This window comes from Bombina bombina, chromosome 1 (assembly GCF_027579735.1).
Source record: "Bombina bombina isolate aBomBom1 chromosome 1, aBomBom1.pri, whole genome shotgun sequence".
Lineage (NCBI taxonomy): Eukaryota > Metazoa > Chordata > Amphibia > Anura > Bombinatoridae > Bombina > Bombina bombina.
This window is the reverse complement of record NC_069499.1, coordinates 1,010,932,816-1,010,955,602: the sequence shown is the minus strand read 5'-3', so window position 1 is coordinate 1,010,955,602 and position 22,787 is coordinate 1,010,932,816. Positions and strand designations below refer to the sequence as shown.

General features: G+C 44.2%; 1 protein-coding gene across 1 annotated transcript in view; it reads left to right on the top strand.

The window, feature by feature from the left end:
* TOP1 (DNA topoisomerase I) overlaps nt 1-22,787 on the top strand; it is a 268,572-nt gene that overhangs the window by 234,532 nt on the left and 11,253 nt on the right. The window contains exons 16-19 of the mRNA XM_053714593.1: nt 3,525-3,593; nt 3,705-3,819; nt 22,248-22,375; nt 22,639-22,733. Of these exons, the coding sequence (XP_053570568.1) occupies nt 3,525-3,593; nt 3,705-3,819; nt 22,248-22,375; nt 22,639-22,733 (407 nt within the window). The remainder of the gene's footprint in view (nt 1-3,524; nt 3,594-3,704; nt 3,820-22,247; nt 22,376-22,638; nt 22,734-22,787) is intronic.

Here is a 22,787-nt window from a genome sequence, read left to right as displayed (position 1 = left end):
ATCGAATCGTGAGACAAGTGAAGATGCGCAGCTCTAGTACTAATTGTATTGATATTAATTTGAATAACAGTCAATCTGTACCGATAAAGAAATTATCACCAGACAACGAGGGGGAAGTTATGCTGTCTAACTCTCCTCACGTGTCAGTACCTGCGTCTCCCGCTCGGGAGGTGCGTAAGATTGAGGCGCCAAGTACATCAAGGCCCTTACAAATCACTTTACATGATATGGCTAATGTTATGAAAGAAGTATTATACAATATGCCCGAATTAAGAGGCAAGCGCGATAGCTCTGGGTTAAGGACAGAGCGCGCTGATGACACGAGAGCCATGTCCGATACTGCGTCACAATTTGCAGAACATGAGGACGGTGAGCTTCATTCTGTCGGTGACTGTTCTGATTCGGGGAGACCGGATTCAGAAATTTTAAATTTAAGCTTGAGAACCTCCGCGTGTTACTAGGGGAGGTGTTAGCGGCTCTGAATGATTGCGATACGGTGGCAATCCCAGAGAAATTATGTAGGTTGGATAGATACTATGCGGTACCAGTGTGTACTGACGTTTTTCCTATATCAAAAAGGCTTACAGAAATCGGTACCTAAGATTTGCCTTTCTAGACAGGCATTACCAGTTTGTAGCTCTTCCCTTCGGGTTAGCTACGGCCCCGAGAATTTTTACAAAGGTTCTGGGCTCACTTCTGGCGGTACTAAGACCACGAGGCATAGCGGTGGCTCCGTACCTAGACGACATTCTGATTCAAGCGTCAAGTTTTCAAAATGCGAAGTCTCATACAGAGATAGTTCTAGCATTTCTGAGGTCGCATGGGTGGAAAGTGAACGTGGAAAAGAGTTCTGTTACCGCTCACAAGGGTTCCTTTTCTAGGGACTCTTATAGATTCTGTAGAGATGAAGATTTACCTGACGGAGTCCAGGTTATCAAAGATTCTCAATGCTTGCCGTGCCCTTCACTCCAAGCCCATCAGTAGCTCAGTGTATGGAGGTAATCGGCTTGATGGTCGCGGCAATGGACATAGTGCCATTTGCGCGCCTGCATCTCAGACCGCTGCAACTATGCATGCTAAGTCAGTGGAACGGGGATTACTCAGATCTGTCCCCTTTGCTAAATCTGGACCAGGAGACCAGAGATTCTCTTCTCTGGTGGTTGTCACGGGTTCATCTGTCCGAAGGAATGACATTTCACAGACCAGATTGGACGATGGTAACAACAGATGCCAGCCTTCTAGGCTGGGGAGCAGTCTGGAACTCCCTGAAGGCTCAGGGATCGTGGACTCAGGAGGAGAAACTCCTACCAATCAACATTCTAGAATTAAGAGCAATATTCAATGCTCTTCTAGCTTGGCCTCAGTTAGCAACACTGAGGTTCATCAGGTTTCAGTCGGACAACATCACGACTGTGGCTTACATCAATCATCAAGGGGGAACCAGGAGTTCCCTAGCGATGTTGGAAGTCTCGAAGATAATTCGCTGGGCAGAGTCACACTCTTGCCACCTGTCAGCGATCTACATCCCAGGTGTGGAGAACTGGGAAGCGGATTTTCTAAGTCGCCAGACTTTTCATCCGGGGGAGTGGGAACTACACCCGGAGGTATTTGCTCAACTGATTCGTCGTTTGGGGCAAACCGGATCTGGATCTTATGGCATCTCGCCAGAACGCCAAGCTTCCTCGTTACGGATCCAGGTCCAGGGACCCAGGAGCGGTGCTGGTAGATGCACTTGCAGCCCCTTGGGTTTTCAACATAGCATATGTGTTTCCACCTTTTCCGTTGCTACCTCGACTGATTGCCAGGATCAAACAGGGAAGAGCATCGGTGATTCTGATAGCGCCTGCGTGGCCACGCAGGACCTGGTATGCAGACCTAGTGGACATGTCGTCCTGTCCACCATGGTCTCTTCCTCTGAGGCAGGACCTTCTAATTCAGGGTCCTTTCAACCATCCAAACCTAATTTCTCTGAGGCTGACTGCTTGGAGATTGAACGCTTGATTCTATCAAAGCGTGGGTTTTCGGATTCGGTTATTGATACATTGATACAGGCTCGGAAACCTGTTACCAGAAAAATTTACCATAAGATATGGCGTAAATATTTATATTGGTGTGAATCCAAGAGTTACTCATGGAGTAAGGTTAGGATTCCTAGGATATTGGCTTTTCTACAAGAGGGTTTAGAAAAGGGCTTATCCGCTAGTTTACTAAAGGGACAGATTTCTGCTCTGTCTATTCTTTTACACAAGCGTCTGGCAGGGAATCCAGACGTCCAGGCTTTTTGTCAGGCTTTGGCTAGGATTAAGCCTGTGTTTAAGGCTGTTGCTCCTCCGTGGAGCTTAAACTTGGTTCTTAAAGTTCTTCAGGGTGTTCCGTTTGAACCCCTTCATTCCATCAATATTAAGCTTTTATCTTGGAAAGTTCTGTTTTTGATGGCTATTTCCTCGGCTCGAAGAGTCTCGGAGTTATGTGCCTTACATTGTGATTCTACTTATCTGATCTTTCATTCAGACAAGGTAGTCCTGCGTACTAAACCTGGGTTTTTGCCTAAGGTTGTTTCTAACAGGAATATCAATCAAGAGATTGTTGTTCCATCTTTGTGTCCTAATCCTTCTTCAAAGAAGGAACGTCTCTTGCATAATCTAGACGTGGTCCGTGCCCTGAAGTTCTACTTACAGGCAACTAACGATTTTCGACAAACTTCTTCCCTGTTTGTCGTTTACTCTGGACAGAGGAGAGGTCAAAAGGCTTCGGCTACCTCTCTCTCTTGGCTTCGTAGCATAATACGTTTAGCCTATGAGACTGCTGGACAGCAGCCTCCTGAAAGAATTACAGCTCATTCCACTAGAGCTGTGGCTTCCACTTGGGCCTTTAAAAATGAGGCCTCTGTTGAACAGATTTGCAAGGCTGCAACTTGGTCTTCACTTCATACTTTTTCCAAATTTTACAAATTTGACACTTTTGCTTCTTCGGAGGCTGTTTTTGGGAGAAAGGTTCTACAGGCAGTGGTTCCTTCTGTTTAATGTTCCTGCCTTGTCCCTCCCTTCATCCGTGTACTTTAGCTTTGGTATTGGTATCCCATAAGTAATGGATGACCCGTGGTATGAACACACTTAACAAGAGAAAACATAATTTATGCTTACCTGATAAATTTATTTCTCTTGTAGTGTGTTCAGTCCGCCCTGTCTTTTTGAGGCAGGTTCTAAATTTTACATTATAACTCCAGTCACCACTGCACCCTATAGTTTCTCCTTTCTCGTCTTGTTTCGGTCGAATGACTGGATATGACATGTGAGGGGATGAGCTATATAGCAGCTCTGCTTGGGTGATCCTCTTGCAACTTCCTGTTGGGAAGGAGAATATATCCCATTAGTAATGGATGACCCGTGGACTGAACACACAAGAGAAATAAATTTATCAGGTAAGCATAAATTATGTTTTTTACAATTGGTTTAGATCTGTCTAAGCATAAGTTAATTTGTGGTGTGTGTTTTTTTTGTTTTTGTTTTTCTCTCCCACCACAGGTTTTCAAAAATTTGCAACTCTTCATGGAAAACAAGCAACCTGAAGATGACCTGTTTGATAGACTTAATGTATGTATTTTCATGTGTATAACATTCTAGTATGCATACAACATAGGAACCCTTTTTAGGTTTTAGCTAAAAACTAAATGGAACATTAAAATGTAATTTTTATTTTAACAGACAACCATTTTGAACAAACATCTCCAGGACCTTATGGAAGGTTTAACAGCTAAAGTTTTCAGAACATACAACGCCTCTTCCACACTGCAGCAGCAGCTGAAGGAACTCACTAACCGTAAGATACTCACTGCTTGTTGGAGTGGGCTGGCTTGTAGTTTTTAAGAAGGGATGTTTACAAATTAAGGAATCTCCTGTTTTTAAGTTCAGGGCTTACACAGTTCTAGAATAATTACCGATACTAGAGTAATTTTGGGAAAATTTGTTGGAAAATCCCTGAAACGGCTAGATAATAAACATTACTGGTCCTCATCTAATAAGGTTTCAAATTACAATAACTTAAATTATGCTTACCAGATCATTTTCTTTTCTTCTGACGGGGAGAGGCCACGACTGCATTCATTACTTTTGGGAAATACAGAACCTGGCCACCAGGCGGAGGCAAAGACACCCCAGCCTAAGGCTTAAATACCTCAGAGTAGAAAGTAATGGCGCGTCACTGTCACCTGTTCCACACCTATAGCCTGACGGTGATTTTTTGATGCACAGTCCCTGCTACTTTGTATTGGTATATACCGTGTATTCTTTCCAATAAACTTGGGATTTTATTTACAACCATACTATGTGTGAAGCGCCTGCCGTTACTTTCTACTCTTGTGTATCACGATAGTTTGATTCACTACCCACGGCTACGGCACTCCAGGATCAGCAGTGGTTCTACTTCCGGTTCACACCGGATTGAGGGAGATTGTGTGCTGGAGTCATCGGATCCTCCTTGCTCTTTATACAAGGCTTAAATACCTCCCCCACTTCCCTCATCCCCCAGTCATTTTGCCGACAGAACAAGGAACACTAAGAGAAAAATCAGGGTGAAAAAGGTGCCAGAAGAACAAATAAAATATTTAGATAATGTGCGTGGAGCTGAAGCCTCTCAGTCTGAAGAAGAAAAACTTAAATTATGCTTACCAGATAATTTTCTTTTCTTAAACGGGGAGAGGCCACAGCTGCATTCATTACTTTTGGGAAAACAATACCCAAGCTATAGAGGACACTGAATGCTAAACGGGAGGGGGAAAAGAGGCGGACCCTAATCTGAGGGCACCACAGCCTGCAAAACTATTCTCCAGATGGCTGCTTCAGCAGAAGCAAAAATTTTGTAAAGTCTTGAAAAAGTATGTAAGGAGGACCAGGTAGCCGCCTTACAAATCTGATCCATAGAGGCCTCAGTCTTGAAAGCCCAAGAGGAAACCACTGCTCCCATAGAATGAGGTGTAATCCTCAGAGGAGGCTTATGTCCCGCTGTTTCAATGCTAAATGGAGGACACGTCAGCCCAAAAGATAAGGAAGTCTAAGAGGCCCTCTGACCCCCACGCTTCCCAGAAAAGAGAACAGAGAAAGAAGTTTGTCTAAATTCCTTCATGTCCTGAAGATAGGACTTCAAGGCACAAACCACATCCAGAATTACATTGAAAACGTTCCTTCGACAGAGGAGTAGGACATAAGGAAGGAACCACAATCTCTTGATTGATGTTGCGAATTGACACAACTTTAGGAAGAAAACCTAACTAAGTTTGTAGAACAGCCTTATCGGCATGGAAAGCCAGATTATGAGGGACGCATTGCAAGGCAGCAATCACAGATACTTTGCGCGCAGAAGCAATAGCCCATAGAAAAGGAACCTTCCAAGACAATTTTAATGTCCACTTCATGCATAGGCTCCAACGGAGCCCATGCAAAACTTAAAGAACAAGATTTAAACTCCAAGGAGGAGCAATAGATCTAAACACAGGTCTGATCCTAGCAGAGCTTTAACAAATGACTGCACATCAGGAAGCTCAGCGAATCTCTTGTGCAGTAACAGACAGGGCCGAAATCTGTCCCCTCAGGGGACTTGCAGATACGCCCTTCTCCAGCTCATCCCGGAGAACAGAATAAGTAGGTCCGCCACACCTTATGATATGCGACGAGCAACCAGCTACAAGAATCTAGACATAGATGAACAAAGAGACCTTGGTCAGCAGATCCCTGTGACAAGGTAACTTCCGCGGAGAAGATAATGACAATCCCCACTAGTCCGTGAACCATATCCTTCGCGGCCAAGACGGAGAAATCGGTATCACTGATGCCTGCTTGATTCGAGCCACTACACTTTGAAGTAGTGGTAACAGCCGGGAAAGATAAATTAGATTAAACCTCCAAGGCACCGCTAATGCATCTGTTCGCTCCGCATGAGGATCCCTGTACCTTGACTCATATCTGTGGAGCTTGGTAATAAGAAGTCATAAAATCCACAGACACTCCGCATGGAGAGACCATTTCTTTCTAATGACATTTCTATTGGGAATATCACTCCTGCCCAGCAGGAGGCGGCAAAGAGCACCACAGCAAAGCTGTTAAATATCACCTCCCTTCCCTCCCACCCCAGTCATTCTCTTTGCCTACGTTAGAGCAAGGAAGTGGTAAAGTTAGGTGTTAGAAAAGATTCTTCAAGCAAGATTTTTTTTTTTTTTTTTTTTAAGTAGTGCAAGATTGTGCTGCTTTGTTCTAGGGTGTAGCTGTAGTCCATATCAGTCTCCAGTAGAGCAGTGGTGGCTTTAAAGCAATGGGAACTTGTGGGACATAATTCTCACTGCGCCTCCCATATAGTTAATGCTGCCCTAATACTGAAAGCCTGAGTAAGATTACTCAGTCTTTATCTCCTTTTTCCACAGGTCCATGTGAGGGAGAAGACCTCTCAAACCTAGTGAGCTGCCATGCTGCCTGGCAGATTTGAGGTAAGTGCTGACTTTATTTTTCTAGGTACAACAGGAAAAAGTGGGCACTTCACTAAGTGACACACAGTTTTTCTCCTATATGTTAAGTGTAACCTATAATGGCAGTATGGTTAAGGCAGGCACTGGGGCTGAGGATTGTTAGAAACAAAGCTCATGTTATGTTTCACTTCTCCCGGCGGCTTGACTTTACAATATGCCCATCGGGACGTTCATTTTTTAGATGCCCACGATGGGCGGGGCTAGCTAAGGCGGCGGTATACTGTTGCGCCCCAATTTCCCCTGCATTCACTGTTGCCGGATAACAATCTCCCTGGAAAGCGCAGGGGTCTGGAGTGTGATAAAAATTGGTATAACACAAATGGAGCAATATTGTTAAGTTACTTTGGAACATAAGGGCACTTTTTATTGCTGCAAAACGTTGTTTTGACTGATAGCAGAGAAATTGTTGCGCTTTTATTATTTAAAGGCGCAGTACACGTTTAAGTTCAACATTTTTGACTATATGATTTGACTTCAGAGCTCAATATATCAAGTAAAGAGTGCCTATTATTGCTATTGCTAGTCTGTTTAACATGTCTGAACTTGAGGAAAGTACTTGTTCTATGTGTTTTAGATGCCATTGTGGAACCCCCTCTTACTTTTTGTCCCTCCATGTACTGAAAGGGCCTTACGATGTAAAGAACAGATTTTCTTTAAGGAAAGTGTGTCTAAGGATGCTTCTCAGTCTGATGAGAATCTGGGTATGCCGCTACTTTCTCCCCAAGCGTCACAACCTTTAACGCCCACCCAAGCGACGCCGGGTTCTTCAACCGCGTCCACTTCATTTACTCTGCAGGATATGGCTGCAGTTATGTCGTCTACCCTTGCAGAGGTTTTATCAAAGTTGCCAGTGTTGCAGGACAGAAGCCAATTCGAATTCTGCGACTTCTGATGCTTTGTTGGCTATTTCCGATGTACCCTCACAGGGATCTGAATTGGGGGTCAGGGAACTTCTGTCTGAGGGGGAACTTTCCGACTCGGGAAGTGTTACCTCAGACTGACTCGGACGTCATCTCCTTTAGATTTAAGCTTTAACACCTCCGCCTGTTAGTTCGGGAGGTTTTAGCGACTGGATGATTGTTACTCTATTGTGGTACCACCAGAGAAATTGTGTAAGATGGACAAATACTTAGAGGTGCCTGCTTACTCTGTTTTTCCGGTTCCTAAGAGAATCTCGGAAATTATTACACGGGAATGGGAAAGACCGGGTCTCACCTTCTCCTAATTTTAAGAAAATGTATCCCATATCTGACACTGTCCGGGACTCTTGGCAAACAGTCCCTAAGGTGGAGGGAGCTATATCTACCCTGGCTAAGCGTACAACTATTCCTATTGAGGACAGTTGTGCTTTCAAAGACCCTATTGATAAAAAATTGGAGGGTCTTCTAAAAAAGTTATTAATTCATCAGGGTTTCCTTTTACAACCGACGGCCTGCATTGTACCAGTTACAACTGCTGCGGCCTTCTGGTTTGACACCTTAGAGTCTCTTAAGACTGAGACTCCTTTAGAGGAAATTTTAGATAGAATTAAGGCTCTTAAGCTGGCTAATTCTTTTATTACGGCTACCGCCTTTCAGATTGCCAAATTGGCGGCTAAGAATGCCGGATTTGCCATTTTAGCGCGTAGAGCATTATGGTTAAAATCCTTGGTCTGCTGTGTCATCCAAGTCAAAGCTATTCAGGCCTGACTTGAAAGAAATCATTTCTGACATTACAGGAGGTAAGGGTCATCTCCTACCTCAGGATAGAACAGCTAAACTGAGGGGTAAACAAAATAATTTTCGTTCCTTTCTGAACTTCAAAAGAATCCCCTCTTCTTCTTCTTCTTCCACTAAACAGGAAGGGAATTTTGCTCAGGCCAAGTCTGTCTAGAGACCCAACCAGGCTTGGAACAAAGGTAAACAACCCTAGAAGCCCGCTGCTGCTCCCAAGACAGCATGAAGGGGCGGCCCCTGATCCGGGACCGGATCTAGTAGGGGGCAGGCTTTTTCTCTCTTTACCCAGGCTTGGGTAAGAGATGTTCAGGACCCCTGGACACTGGAAATCGTGTCCCAAGGGTATCAACTGGAATTCAAAAATTCTCTCCCGGGGGGGTTCTTCTTTCACGATTGTCTGTAGACCAGATAGAGGCGTTCTTACATTGTGCAAAAGACCTCTCTACTAGGGGAGTAATTCGTCCCGTTCCAATACTGGAACAGGGGCAGGGGTTTTACTCAAATCATTTCGTGGTCCCCAAAAAAAGAGAGCACGTTTCGACCTATTTTAGATCTAAAAAGTCTAAACAAGTTTCTCAGAGTTCCATCCTTCAAAATGGAGACTATTCAAACAATTCTACCATTGATCCAGGAGGACTTGAAGGATGCATATCTTCATATTCCTATCCACAAGGATCATCACCAGTTCCTAAGGTTTTGCCTTCCTAGACAAACATTTTCAGTTTGTGGCTCTTCCCTTCGGGTTAGCCACAGCACCCAGGATCTTCACAAAGGTTCTAGGGTCCCTTCTGGCGGTTCTCAGGCCGCGGGGACGATATTCTGATCCAGGCGTCTTACCATCTGACAAAATCTCATACAGACATGGTTCTGTCCTTTCTGAGGACTCACGGGTGGAAGGTGAATCTAGAAAAGAGTTCACTAATTCCACAGACAAAGGTTGCCTTCTTGGGAACTCTAATAGATTTTATATCCATGAAAATTTTCTTGACAGAGGTCAAAGATTCTGAATACATGCTGAGCCCTTCAGTCCAATCCTCGACCATCAGTGGCTCAGTGCATGGAGGTGATTGGATTGATGGTGGCGGCAATGGACATCATTCCGTTTGCTCGATTTAATCTCAGTCAGCTACAACTGTGCATGCTCGGGCAGTGGAATGGAGATTATGCAAATTTTGTCTCCTCAGATAAGTCTGGATCAGGAGACAAGCGACTCTCTTCTTTGGTGGTTGTCGCCGGATCATCTGTCCCAATGGACGTGCTTCCGCAGACCCTCTTGGGTGATAGTGACAGCGGACGCCAGTCTACTAGGCTTGGGTGCGGTCTGGAATTCCCTGAAGGCTCAGGGGGTGTGGACTCGGTCGGAATCTCTACTTCCAATCAATATTCTGGAATTGAGAGCAATATTCAATGCGCTTCAGGCTTGGCCTCAGTTGGCTTCGGCCAAATTCATCAGATTTCAGTCGGACATCATCACGACTGTAGCTTACATCAATCATCAGGGAGGAACGAGGAGTTCCTTAGCGATGACAGAAGTATCCAAGATAATTCTGTGGGCGGAAGCTCACTCTTGTCATCTGTCAGCAATCTACATCCCAGGAGTGGACAACTGGGAAGCGGACTTTCTCTTAAGTGTGTTCAGTCCACGGGTCATCCATTACTTATGGGATATATTCTCCTTCCCAACAGGAAGTTGCAAGAGGATCACCCAAGCAGAGCTGCTATATAGCTCCTCCCCTCACATGTCATACCCAGTCATTCTCTTGCAACCCTCAACAAAGGACGTCGCGAGAGGAGCTGGAGTTTTTACTTAACTATTCTTCAATCAAAAGTTTGTTATTTTAAATGGCACCGGAGTGTGCTGTTTATCTATCTCAGGCAGTATTTGGAAGAAGAAACTGCCTGCGTTTTTTTTCTATGATCTTAGCAGGCGTAACTAAGATCCACTGGCTGTTCTCGACATTCTGAGGAGTGGGGTAACTTCAGAAACTGGGAATAGCATGCGGGGTCCTCCGCAAATGAGGTATGTGCAGTACTTTATTTTCTGGGAATGGAATTGACTAAGAAAATACTGCTGTTACCGTATGATGTAAGTACAGCCTTAAATGCAGTAGTGGCAACTGGTATCAGGCTGATAAATGTATGCGCAGTCGAGTTATTTTCTAGGGACTAGAATTTGACTGAGAAAATACTGTTAAAACTGAAATAATGTTTAAGCCTTATCTGCAGTGGTAGCGACTGGTAGCAGGCTTAGTGATAGCTTTGCATGACATTGGAAAATGTTGTTTTTTTAATAAAACGTTTACTGGCATGTTATTCGTTTTTGTGAGGTACTTTGGTGATAAATCGCTTTGGGCATGATTTTTTTCCACATGGCTAACATATTTTTCTGCATGGAAACAGTTATATCAGGGCTCCCACTGTTGTGATAGGAGTGGGAGGGACCTTGTTTTAGCGCCTTGTTGAGCAGTTAAAATTCTTGCACAGTCTTCCTGCTTCTTCCTCCTTGATCCAGGACGTCTCTAGAGAGCTCAGGGGTCTGCAAAATTCATTTGTGAGGGAGGTAATCAGTCACAGCAGATCTGTGACAGTGTGCTGACTGATTAAAAGCGTTAAATCTTAATTGATATCTGTTTTATCCGTTTTGGGTATTGAGGGGTTAATCATCCTTTTGCTAATGGATGCAATCCTCTGCTAATAATACACTTCTTGTTAAGAATTGTTTAATTATCTGTATTTTTGAAGCGCTGCAGCGTTTTTTATATTGCTTGTAAACTTATTGAAAGTGATTTCCAAGCTTGTTAGTTTCATTGCTAAGTCTGTTTAAACATGTCTGATTCAGAGGAAACTGTTTGTTCATCATGTTCAAAAGCCAATGTGGAGCCCAATAGAACGATGTGTACCAATTGTATTGATATTGCTTTGAATAAAAGTCAATCTGTACCGATAAAGAAATTATCACCAGACAACGAGGGGGAAGTTATGCCGCCTAACTCTCCTCACTTGTCAGTACCTGCGTCTCCCGCTCTGGAGATGCGTAGGATTGAGACGCCAAGTACATCTAGGCCCTTACAAATCACTTTACATGATATGGCTGTTATGAAAGAAGTATTATATAATATGCCCGAATTAAGGGGCAAACGCGATAGCTCTGGGTTAAGGACAGAGCGCGCGGATGACACGAGAGCCATGTCTGATACTGCGTCACAATTTGCAGAACATGAGGACGGTGAGCTTCATTCTGTCGGTGACGGTTCTGATCCGGGGAGACCGGATTCAGAAATTTCTAATTTTAAATTTAAGCTTGAGAACCTCCGTGTGTTACTAGGGGAGGTATTAGCGGCTCTGAATGATTGCGACACGGTGGCAATTCCAGAGAAATTGTGTAGGTTGGATAGATACTATGCGGTACCGGTGTGTACTGACGTTTTTCCTATACCAAAAAGACTTACAGAAATTATTAGTAAGGAGTGGGATAGACCCGGTGTGCCTTTTTCCCCTCCCCCGATATTTAGAAAAATGTTACCTATAGACGCCACCACACGAGACTTATGGCAGACTGTCCCTAAGGTGGAGGGAGCAGTTTCTACGTTAGCCAAGCGTACCACTATCCCGGTGGAGGATAGCTGTCATTTCTCAGATCCAATGGATAAAAAATTAGAGGGTTATCTTAAGAAAATGTTTGTTCAACAAGGTTTTATATTGCAGCCTCTTGCATGCATTGAGCCTGTCACGGCTGCAGCGGCATTCTGGTTTGAGTCTCTGGAAGAGGCGATTCGCACAGAGCCGTTGGATGAGGCTTTGAGCAAAGTTAGAACCCTTAAGCAAGCTAATGCGTTTGTTTCAGATGCCGTAGTACATCTAACCAAACTTACGGCTAAAAATTCTGGATTCGCCATACAGGCGCGCAGAGCGCTCTGGCTTAAATCCTGGTCAGCGGATGTAACTTCCAAGTCTAAGCTACTTAACATTCCTTTCAAAGGGCAGACCTTATTGGGGCCCGGCTTGAAGGAAATTATTGCTGACATTACGGGAGGTAAGGGCCACGCCCTTCCTCAGGACAGGGCCAAACCAAAGGCCAAACAGTCTAATTTTTGTGCTTTCGTAACTTCAAGGCAGGAGCAGCATCGACTTCCTCCGCTCCAAAACAGGAAGGAACTACTGCTCGTTACAGACAGGGTTGGAAAGGCAACCAGTCATGGAACAAGGGCAAGCAGGCCAGAAAGCCTACTCCCGCCCCTAAGACAGCATGAAGACAGGGCCCCCTATCCGGAGACGGATTTAGTGGGGGGGCAGACTTTCTCTCTTTGCCCAGGCTTGGGCAAGAGATGTGCAGGATCCCTGGACGTTAAAGATTATATCTCAGGGATACCTTCTGGATTTCAAAACCTCTCCTCCACAAGGGAGGTTCCATCTTTCGAGGTTATCGACAAACCTAGTAAAGAGAGGCATTTCTACAATGTGTACAAGACCTCTTAATCATGGGAGTGATCCACTCAGTTCCGCGATCGGAACAGGGACAAGGATTTTACTCAAATCTATTTGTGGTTCCCAAAAAAGAGGGAACCTTCAGACCAATCTTGGACTTAAAGATCTTAAACAAATTCCTAAGGGTACCATCGTTCAAGACGGAAACCATTCGAACCATCCTACCCATGATCCAAGAGGGTCAATATATGACCACGGTGGACTTAAAGGATGCTTACCTTCATATACCGATTCACAAAGATCATTATCGGTACCTAAGGTTTGCTTTTCTAGACAGGCATTACCAGTTTGTGGCTCTTCCCTTCGGGTTAGCCACGGCCCAGAGAATTTTTACGAAGGTTCTGGGCTCACTTCTGGCGGTACTAAGACCACGAGGCATAGCGGTGGCTCCGTACCTAGACGACATTCTGATACAAGAGTCAAGTTTTCAGAATGCAAAGTCTCATACAGAGATAGTTCTTGCATTTCTGAGGTCGCATGGGTGGAAAGTGAACGTGGAAAAGAGTTCTCTGTTACCACTCACAAGGGTTCCTTTTCAAGGGACTCTTATAGATTCTGTAGAGATGAAGATTTACCTGACGGAGTCCAGGTTATCAAAGATTCTCAATGCTTGCCGTGTCCTTCATTCCGTTCCAAGCCCATCAGTAGCTCAGTGCATGGAGGTAATCGGCTTAATGGTCGCGGCAATGGACATAGTGCCATTTGCGCGCCTGCATCTCAGACCGCTGCAACTATGCATGCTCAGTCAATGGAACGGGGATTACTCAGATCTGTCCCCTTTGCTAAATCTGGACCAGGAGACCAGAGATTCTCTTCTCTGGTGGTTGTCACCGGTTCATCTGTCCAAAGGAATGACCTTTCGCAGACCAGATTGGACGATTGTAACAACGGATGCCAGCCTTCTAGGCTGGGGAGCAGTCTGGAATTCCCTGAAGGCTCAGGGATCGTGGACTCAGGAGGAGAAACTCCTCCCAATAAACATTCTAGAATTAAGAGCAATATTCAATGCTCTTCTAGCTTGGCCTCAGTTAGCAAAACTGAGGTTCATCAGATTTCAGTCGGACAATATCACGACTGTGGCTTACATCAATCATCAAGGGGGAACCAGGAGTTCCCTAGCGATGTTGGAAGTCTCAAAGATAATTCGCTGGGCAGAGTCTCACTCTTGCCACCTGTCAGCGATTTACATCCCAGGCGTAGAGAACTGGGAGGCGGATTTCCTAAGTCGCCAGACTTTTCATCCGGCAGAGTGGGAACTTCACCCGGAGGTATTTGCTCAACTGATTCGTCGTTGGGGCGAACCGGATCTGGATCTCATGGCATCTCGCCAGAACGCGAAGCTTCCTTGTTACGGATCCAGGTCCAGGGACCCGGGAGCGGTGCTGGTAGATGCATTAGCAGCCCCTTGGGTTTTCAACATAGCTTATGTGTTTCCACCATTTCCGTTGCTACCTCGGCTGATTGCCAGGATCAAACAGGAGAGGGCATCGGTAATTCTGATAGCGCCTGCGTGGCCACGCAGGACCTGGTATGCAGACCTAGTGGACATGTCGTCCACCATGGTCTCTTCCTCTGAGGCAGGACCTTCTAATTCAGGGTTCTTTCAACCATCCAAACCTAATTTCTCTGAGGCTGACTGCCTGGAAATTGAACGCTTGATTCTATCAAAGCGTGGGTTTTCGGATTCGGTTATTGATACATTAATACAGGCTCGGAAACCTGTGACCAGAAAAATTTACCATAAGATATGGCGTAAATATTTATATTGGTGCGAATCCAAGAGTTACTCATGGAGTAAGGTAAGGATTCCTAGGATATTAGCTTTTCTACAAGAGGGTTTAGAAAAGGGTTTATCCGCTAGTTCGCTAAAGGGACAGATTTCAGCTCTGTCTATTCTTTTACACAAACGTCTGGCAGAGAATCCAGATGTCCAGGCCTTTTGTCAGGCTTTGGCTAGAATTAAGCCTGTGTTTAAAGCTGTTGCTCCTCCGTGGAGTTTAAAATTGGTTCTTAAAGTTCTTCAGGGTGTTCCGTTTGAACCCCTTCATTCCATTGATATTAAGCTTTTATCTTGGAAAGTTTTGTTTTTGATGGCTATTTCCTCGGCTCGAAGAGTCTGAGTTATCTGCCTTACATTGTGATTCTCCTTATCTGATCTTTCATTCAGACAAGGTAGTACTGCGTACTAAACCTGGATTTTTGCCTAAGGTTGTTTCTAACAGGAATATCAATCAAGAGATTGTTGTTCCATCATTATGTCCTAATCCTTCTTCAAAGAAGGAACGACTTTTGCATAATCTAGACGTGGTCCGTGCTCTGAAGTTCTACTTACAGGCAACTAAAGATTTTAGACAAACTTCTTCTCTGTTTGTCGTTTACTCTGGACAGAGGAGAGGTCAAAAGGCTTTGGCTACCTCTCTCTCTTTTTGGCTTCGTAGCATAATACGTTTAGCCTATGAGACTGCTGGACAGCAGCCTCCTGAAAGAATTACAGCTCATTCCACTAGAGCTGTGGCTTCCACCTGGGCCTTTAAGAATGAGGCCTCTGTTGAACAGATTTGCAAGGCTGCAACTTGGTCTTCACTTCATACTTTTTCCAAATTTTACAAATTTGACACTTTTGCTTCTTCGGAGGCTGGTTTTGGGAGAGAGGTTCTACAGGCAGTGGTTCCTTCTGTTTAATGTTCCTGCCTTGTCCCTCCCATCATCCTTGTACTTAGCTTTGGTATTGGTATCCCATAAGTAATGGATGACCCGTGGACTGAACACACTTAACAAGAGAAAACATAATTTATGCTTACCTGATAAATTTATTTCTCTTGTAGTGTGTTCAGTCCACGGCCCGCCCTGTCTTTTTAAGGCAGGTTCTAAATTTTAAATTATAACTCCAGTCACCACTGCACCCTATAGTTTCTCCTTTCTCGTCTTGTTTCGGTCGAATGACTGGATATGACATGTGAGGGGAGGAGCTATATAGCAGCTCTGCTTGGGTGATCCTCTTGCAACTTCCTGTTGGGAAGGAGAATATATCCCATAAGTAATGGATGACCCGTGGACTGAACACACTACAAGAGAAATAAATTTATCAGGTAAGCATAAATTATGTTTTTTAAGCAGACTTTTCATCCGGGGGAGTGGGAACTCCATCCGGAGGTCTTTGCCACCCTGATTCTCAGATGGGGCAGACCGGAGTTGGATCTGATGGCGTCTCTTCAGAATGCTAAGCTCCCAAGATACGGATCCAGGTCAAGGGATTCTTAGGCCGAACTGATAGATGCCTTGGCAGTGCCTTGGTCGTTCAACCTAGCTTATGTTTCCACCGTTTGCTCTCCTTCCCCGGGTGATTGCACGAATCAAACAGGAGAGGGCTTCGGTAATTCTCATCGCGCCTGCGTGGCCTCACAGGACTTGGTATGCCAATCTTGTGGACATGTCCTCTCTGCCGCCGTGGAAGCTTCCATTGAGGCAGGATCTTCTCATTCAGGGACCCTTCCATCATCCGAATTTAATTTCTCTGCAGCTGACTGCTTGGAGATTGAACTCTTGATTTTAACTAAGCGGGGGTTCTCTGATTCGGTCATTAATACTTTAATTCAGGCACGTAAGGCTGTCACTAAAAAGATCTACCATAAGATATGGCGTAAATATCTTTCTTGGTGCGAATCTAAGGGCTACTCATGGAGTGGAGTTTGGATTCCCAGGATTTTATCTTTTCTCCAAGAAGGATTGGAGAAAGGGTTGTCAGCAAGTTCCTTAAAGGGACACATTTCTTCTTTTTGGATTTTACTACACAAGCGTTTGGCAGACATTCAATCTTTTTGTCAGGCTCTGACTAGAATCGAGCCTGTGTTTAGACCAATTGCTCCACCCTGGAGTTTGAATTTAGTTAAGGTTCTTCAAGGGGTTCCGTTTGAACGCATGCATTCCATAGATATTAAGTTGTTATCTTGGAAGGTTTTATTTTTGGTTGCGATTTCTTCTGGTTTTCTTCCTAAGGTTGTTTCTAATAAGAATATTAATCAGGAAATTGTTGTTCCTTCATTGTGTCCTAATCCTCCTAAGAAGGAGCGTTCGTTGCATAACTTGGACGTCATTCGTGCCCTGAAGTTTTACTTGCAGGAGACTTATGATTTTCGTCAAATCATCCTCTTTATTTATTTGTTCTGGAAAGCGTAGGGGCCAGAAAGCTACGGCTACCTCTTTCGTTTTGGCTGAAGAGTATCATCCGTCTGGCATATGAGACTGCTGGACAGCAGCCTCCTGAAACAATTACCGGTCATTCCACTAGGGTTGTGGCTTCTTCATGGCATAAAAACGATGCTTCTGTTGAACAGATTTGCAAGGCTGCAACTTGGTCGTCTCTTCACGCTTTTTCCAAATTTTACAAATTTGATACTTTTGCTTCATCTGAGGCTGTTTTTGGGAGAAAGATTCCTCAAGCAGTGGTGCCTTCCGTTTAGGTTCCTGTCTTGTCCCTCCCTTTCATCCGTGTCCTATAGCTTTGGTATTGTATCCCATAAGTAAGAATGAAATCCGTGGACTCGTCATATCTTGTAAAAGGAATTTTATGCTTACCTGATAAATTTATTTTACGATATGACAAGTCCACGGCCCACCCTGTCATTTCTAAGAAGGGTATTTACTTATTTTTGTTAAACTTCAGTCACCTCTGCACCTTTGGCTTTTCCTTTCTCTTCCTAACTTCGGTCAAATGAGTGGGAGGGAAGGGAGGAGCTATATATATATACAGCTCTGCTGTGGTGCTCTTTTGCCACTACCTGCTGACCAGGAGGCGTAATTCCATAAGTATGGATGAAATCCGTGGACTCGTCATTTCGTAAAAGAAATAAATTATCAGGTAAGCATAAATTTCCTTTTTTCTACATCCCCTGTATTTTAAAAGAGGTTTCCTATAGCAGATTCTATCAAGGAATCTTGGCAGACGGTACCCACAGTGGAAGGGGCATTTTCCACGCTAGCCAAGAGAACGACTATTCTTATAGAGGATAGTTGCTCTTTTAAGGATCCTATGGATAAGAAGTTAGAGGGGTTACTCAAGAAGATATATGTACACCAGGGTTTACAATGACAACCCGCGGTTTGTATTGCTACTGTCACTAACTAGTGGGGCAGCATACTGGTTAATGCATTGTCTGAATCTATTAAACAGACACTTCCCTTGAAGAAATCCAGGATAGGATAAAGGCCCTTAAGTTGGCCAACTCCTTTACAACGGATGCTTCCCTTCAGGTTATAAAGCTGGGAGCTAAGATTTCGGTTTTTGTCATACTGGCCCGCAGAGCTTTATGGTTAAAATCTTGGTCTGCGGATGTGTCATCTAAGTCTAAACTTTTGGTGATTCCTTACAAAGGAAAGACTTTGTTTGGGCCGGGGTTGACGGAAATAATTGTTGACATCACGGGAGGAAAGGGACTTTTCCTCCCTCAGGATAAGAAAAGTGATCGTGTCAAGAAAAATGTTCCCCGGATGAAAGGATTGTCTGCTGAGGAAATCCGCTTCCCAGTTGTCCACACCCGGAGTGTGGATCGCTGACAGCGAACAAATGTGGGTCTCCGCCCATTCTAGAATCCAAGATACTTCCCTCATAGCTAGGAAGCTTCTCATTCCCCCCTGATGGTTGATGTAAACCACAGAGGATATATTGTCTGATTGGAATCTGATAATCTGGGACGAACCCAGCAGAGGCCAAGCCTTCAGAACATTATATATTGCCAGAAGATCCAAAATGCGATCGGGAAGATCATTTTCCTTCTGAGTCCATAGGCCCTGTGCCTTTCTGGCACCCCAAACAGTTCCCCATCCTGACAGACTCGCAACTGTAGTCACAATCACCCAGGATGGTCTTGACAGACGTTTCTTTGGGACAAGTGATCTAGACAAAAAACCCAAGAGAGCAATTCTCTCAATCTGTTGTCCAGAGAAATCTGTTGAGACAGAGCCGAAAGATCGCTGTTCAACTGCTGCAGCATGCGCAGTTGCAACAGTCTGAGGTGAAACCTGGCAAAGGAAATGATGTCCATGCTGGACACCATGAGACCACCTCCATACACCGATCCACAGATGGCCTTAAGGCGGTCTGGAGGGCAAGACATGTTGAAGCTAGCTTGCAAAGTTTCTGGTCTGTTTAAAATAGACTCCATAGACATGAGAATATTTCTTAGTACCCGAAAATTCTACCCTGGTACTTGATACAAGAGAACTCTCTCTAGATTTATCTTCCATCCATGGGATCGAAGAAGCCAAAGGAGAGATTCTGAATGGTCCACTCTTCGAAAAATTTATTGGAGCCACAGGTAGACCCATCGGAAGATCGATAAACTGGAAGTGCTGGTCCAGAAATGCAATCCTTGAGGATTGGTACATGAAGGGAGCATCCTTCAGATCTATCGTGGTCATGAACTGCCCTTCTCGAACAAGGAGACGAATGGACCTATTGTCTCAGTCTTGATTGAAGGGACATTTTAAAACCTGTTTAAGCACTTAAGGTCCAAATCGGACAGAAAGTTCCGTCCTACCTTATGACCACGAAAAGGTTTGAATAGTATCCCAAACCTTTCAGTGCGATAGGCACCAGGACAAGAACTCCTAAGAGGAAAGATCCCATATGCACCCCAGAAAGGCTTCCCTCCTTTCTTATCCGGATGACAGGAGAGAGAGGAGGAAACTGCCCTTGGGTGGCTGAGACTTGAAACCTATCTCGTAACCCTGAGCTATGCCCTCCAGGACCCATGGATCCTGCACGTCCTTGAACCAAGCGCCTGAAAGAGCGGTAGTCTGCCACCTATACGATCCAGAAGAGGACTGGGGACCGCCCGGGCTTCTTGCTCTACTTGGATTTATTCCAGGACTGAGCCGACTTCCAAGAGCTCTTGGTTTGGCCAGGCTTAGCGGAGGACTGCTATCATGGGCTTTATCAGAACGAAAATTGTCCCTTAGACTAGTTCATATTCTCATGCGGTAGGAGGGCACCCTTGCCCCCTGTTACCGTGTAGATAATTGAGTCCAGGCCTGGACCAAACAATCATTCCCTTAAAGGGGATGGAAAGAAGTCTAGACTTAAGTCATATCCGCAGACCATGACTTCAGCCAGAGCCCGATGGTCCTGAACTGAAAAAGCTGAAGCCTTAACATTTTATGCAAATAATCTGCCTAATAGCATAAGATAAAAGAATTGGCAACCCTCAAGGCCGTAAATCTTTCCTGAGTAAAGTCGAGGGGACCCTCCAACGCGATCAAATCCTATAAGGAGTCACACCAGAAGGTAGTTTCTCCAGCAACAGCCGCCGCCAGTTGAAACAAATATACCGTATGTGGAAACATCTTACTTAAGAGTTTCCATCCTTTTGTCCATGGGCTCTTTAAACGTAGAGCTATCCTCAAGCAGGATAGTAATACGTTTAGCAAGGGTGAAGACAGCGCCATCCCCTTTAGGGATGGAACCTCACAACTTCATTGAGTCCAGGACCGGGAACAATTTGTGGAAGGGAGAAGAGGGGGAACAAGGAATCCAATCCTGTCCCATTCATTCTTTGAATTGCCATCTAACAGGAGCAGGGAAGGGTAAGATACCGCCCTGTCTTCAAACTCTCTATCCAATTTAGGAATTGAAGGTTCATCAGGCAATTTGGCCTTTGGAACCTCTGAATTCGCCAAAAACTTCTTTTAGAAAAGAGTGCAGATTCCTAAAACTAAAAGTCTGGTTCCTCCGCAGCCGGTGGTTTAGATGCAGCAGACTCCGACCCAGAAGATAAAGTTCTGAGACTTCAGAGTAGGAACATTCTGATAACCCTATCAGTTAAATCCAATAAATTATCTGATGTACTCTGGGAAGGAGTGCAATATGTACCCTTTCGCTTGTGCTTAGCAGGAAGAGGCAAAGCATTAAAGGCCGCAGACACCACCGTCTGAACTGCGCAGTAACGTCTGGTGAAAAAATGGCCCCCTCCAGAGGATCACCAATGCTATGGGAAACTGCATGTTTAGAGAGATAAGCATGTAGGGTAGGGTACGCACCTCACTGAACAACAACTCCTCAGAGGTGGACGGCTCAATGGTATCAAACATGTTTGATATTATCACATTATCAAGGCATATGGAACATAATTGAGGGGGCGGAACTAAGGCCTCCTCACAATTATAAACAGGAATTGCTTAACCCTATTAGTATAAACAGGAATTACTCTTTAGAAATAGAGGGAGTGCCCTCTAAGTAACAGAATCCTCCATCACTAGTGCAATAACCAGAGAACTATAGATATAAAACATCTTATTTTATTAAAAAAAAACTGCACCTTTATATCCCAATGGCTGGGGCACTCACCACCTCCTATGACCCAGACAGTACAGAGATTTAGGACTCCTCTCTGATAGACACCCGGTCAGGAAAGAGGGAAAGAATCCCATGGTGCACAATGCAGCACCGTCCCTGCTATGAGAAAAAGTGCGCCAAGCTTGCAAGCTGCATGGCTCTTAAAGTGAAACCTGTACGTTCCATAACAGCCTATGAGCCCATAACATCTCACACATAAAAGCAGCATAAAATCAAATAAATATATAAGATTATTCCCCACTGTTCAATAATCCCCCTCAGGAGATATTAACCCTTGATTCTATACAGATAAAAGGAGTCACACTGTGACCCTGTCTTCTTGCTTTATCAAACATGTATAAAAAATGAAACGATCTTACCAGAATCTATGCCGTTGAAAAGTAACACGGCCTGTCAAGTATGACAGAGTAGCATCGCTTCTGACATGGACTTGAGTGAAGAAAGCAGGCAGCGAAACTAATCAACGCTGATTGCTTATAGAGCTGTTAATGAGTCGGAATTGTTTTGCAAAGAGACTCTACCTGCATCTCTGGACTCTTAACTTTCATCCAAGCTCTCACTGAGAGGCTGACACGACTACTTAAAACTCCAGTCCCATCTCGAAGAGTACTACCCTCCATAAGAGACTACTCCGAAATCTTCTGACACTTCTCTGCCAACCTCCTGTGATAAAAAGGCAAAGAATGACTGGGGGATGAGGAAAGTGGGGGAGGTATTTAAGTCTTTGACTGGGGAGTCTTTGCCACCTCCTGGTGGCCAGGTTCTGTATTTCCCAAAAGTAATGAATGCAGCTGTGGCCTCTCCCTGTTTAAGAAGAAAAGGAAGCAATTAAATGGACCTGCTAACTTTCTACTTTTTTTTATTTGTTTGAATTTAACCTACTGGATGACAAGAGGTGGCAGACAATTTTGAAAACATAGCATATTACTCTAAATATTATTGGGGAAGGACCAGTAAGCTTATATTTGTGAGTTTTTGTGAGGGATATATAAATGTTTTTATTTTTTTTTAAATTAGGGCTTCTGGGTTTTCTAAGTCTTGCTACTAAATTGTTGTAGCCTACTTGGGTACACCTTTAAACTTGACTCTAATTTTTATGTTTTTGTTTTATCCCTTTGCCATTTTAAAAGATGAGTAATATTGGTGTTTTTTGTTTTTGTGTGTGTGTGTGTGTCCAACCCAGCTGATGACAATATTGCTGCAAAGATCCTGTCCTATAATCGTGCCAACAGGGCAGTTGCCATCCTGTGTAACCATCAACGTGCACCTCCAAAAACATTTGAGAAGTCCATGATGAACCTGCAGACAAAGGTTAGGCTGGAAGATTGACTTACCTGGATTTGATCTATAAAATTCCATACTACTAATGCTCATAACTGATAGATTGTTACTGCTGATGCTCTTTTGGCTCTTATTCAGTGAACATAAACTGTTAAAAAAAAATTTATTTTTAAATAAAATAACTTTTACATCACAGATTGCACATATTTATAAAGGAAGTTTCTTGCCTAAAAAGCTTTTTGAAATGATGGAAGATGATTAGTTGCACACCTAAATTCTTTTCTTATATTTAGATTGATGCTAAAAAAGATCAGCTAGCAGATGCCCGACGAGAGTTGAAGAGTGCCAAAGCAGACGCCAAGGTCAAGCGGGATGAGAGGACTAAAAAGTATGTCTGAATAAAGATAGATTATTTCAATCTGACAGTTTTGTGAGTGATTGT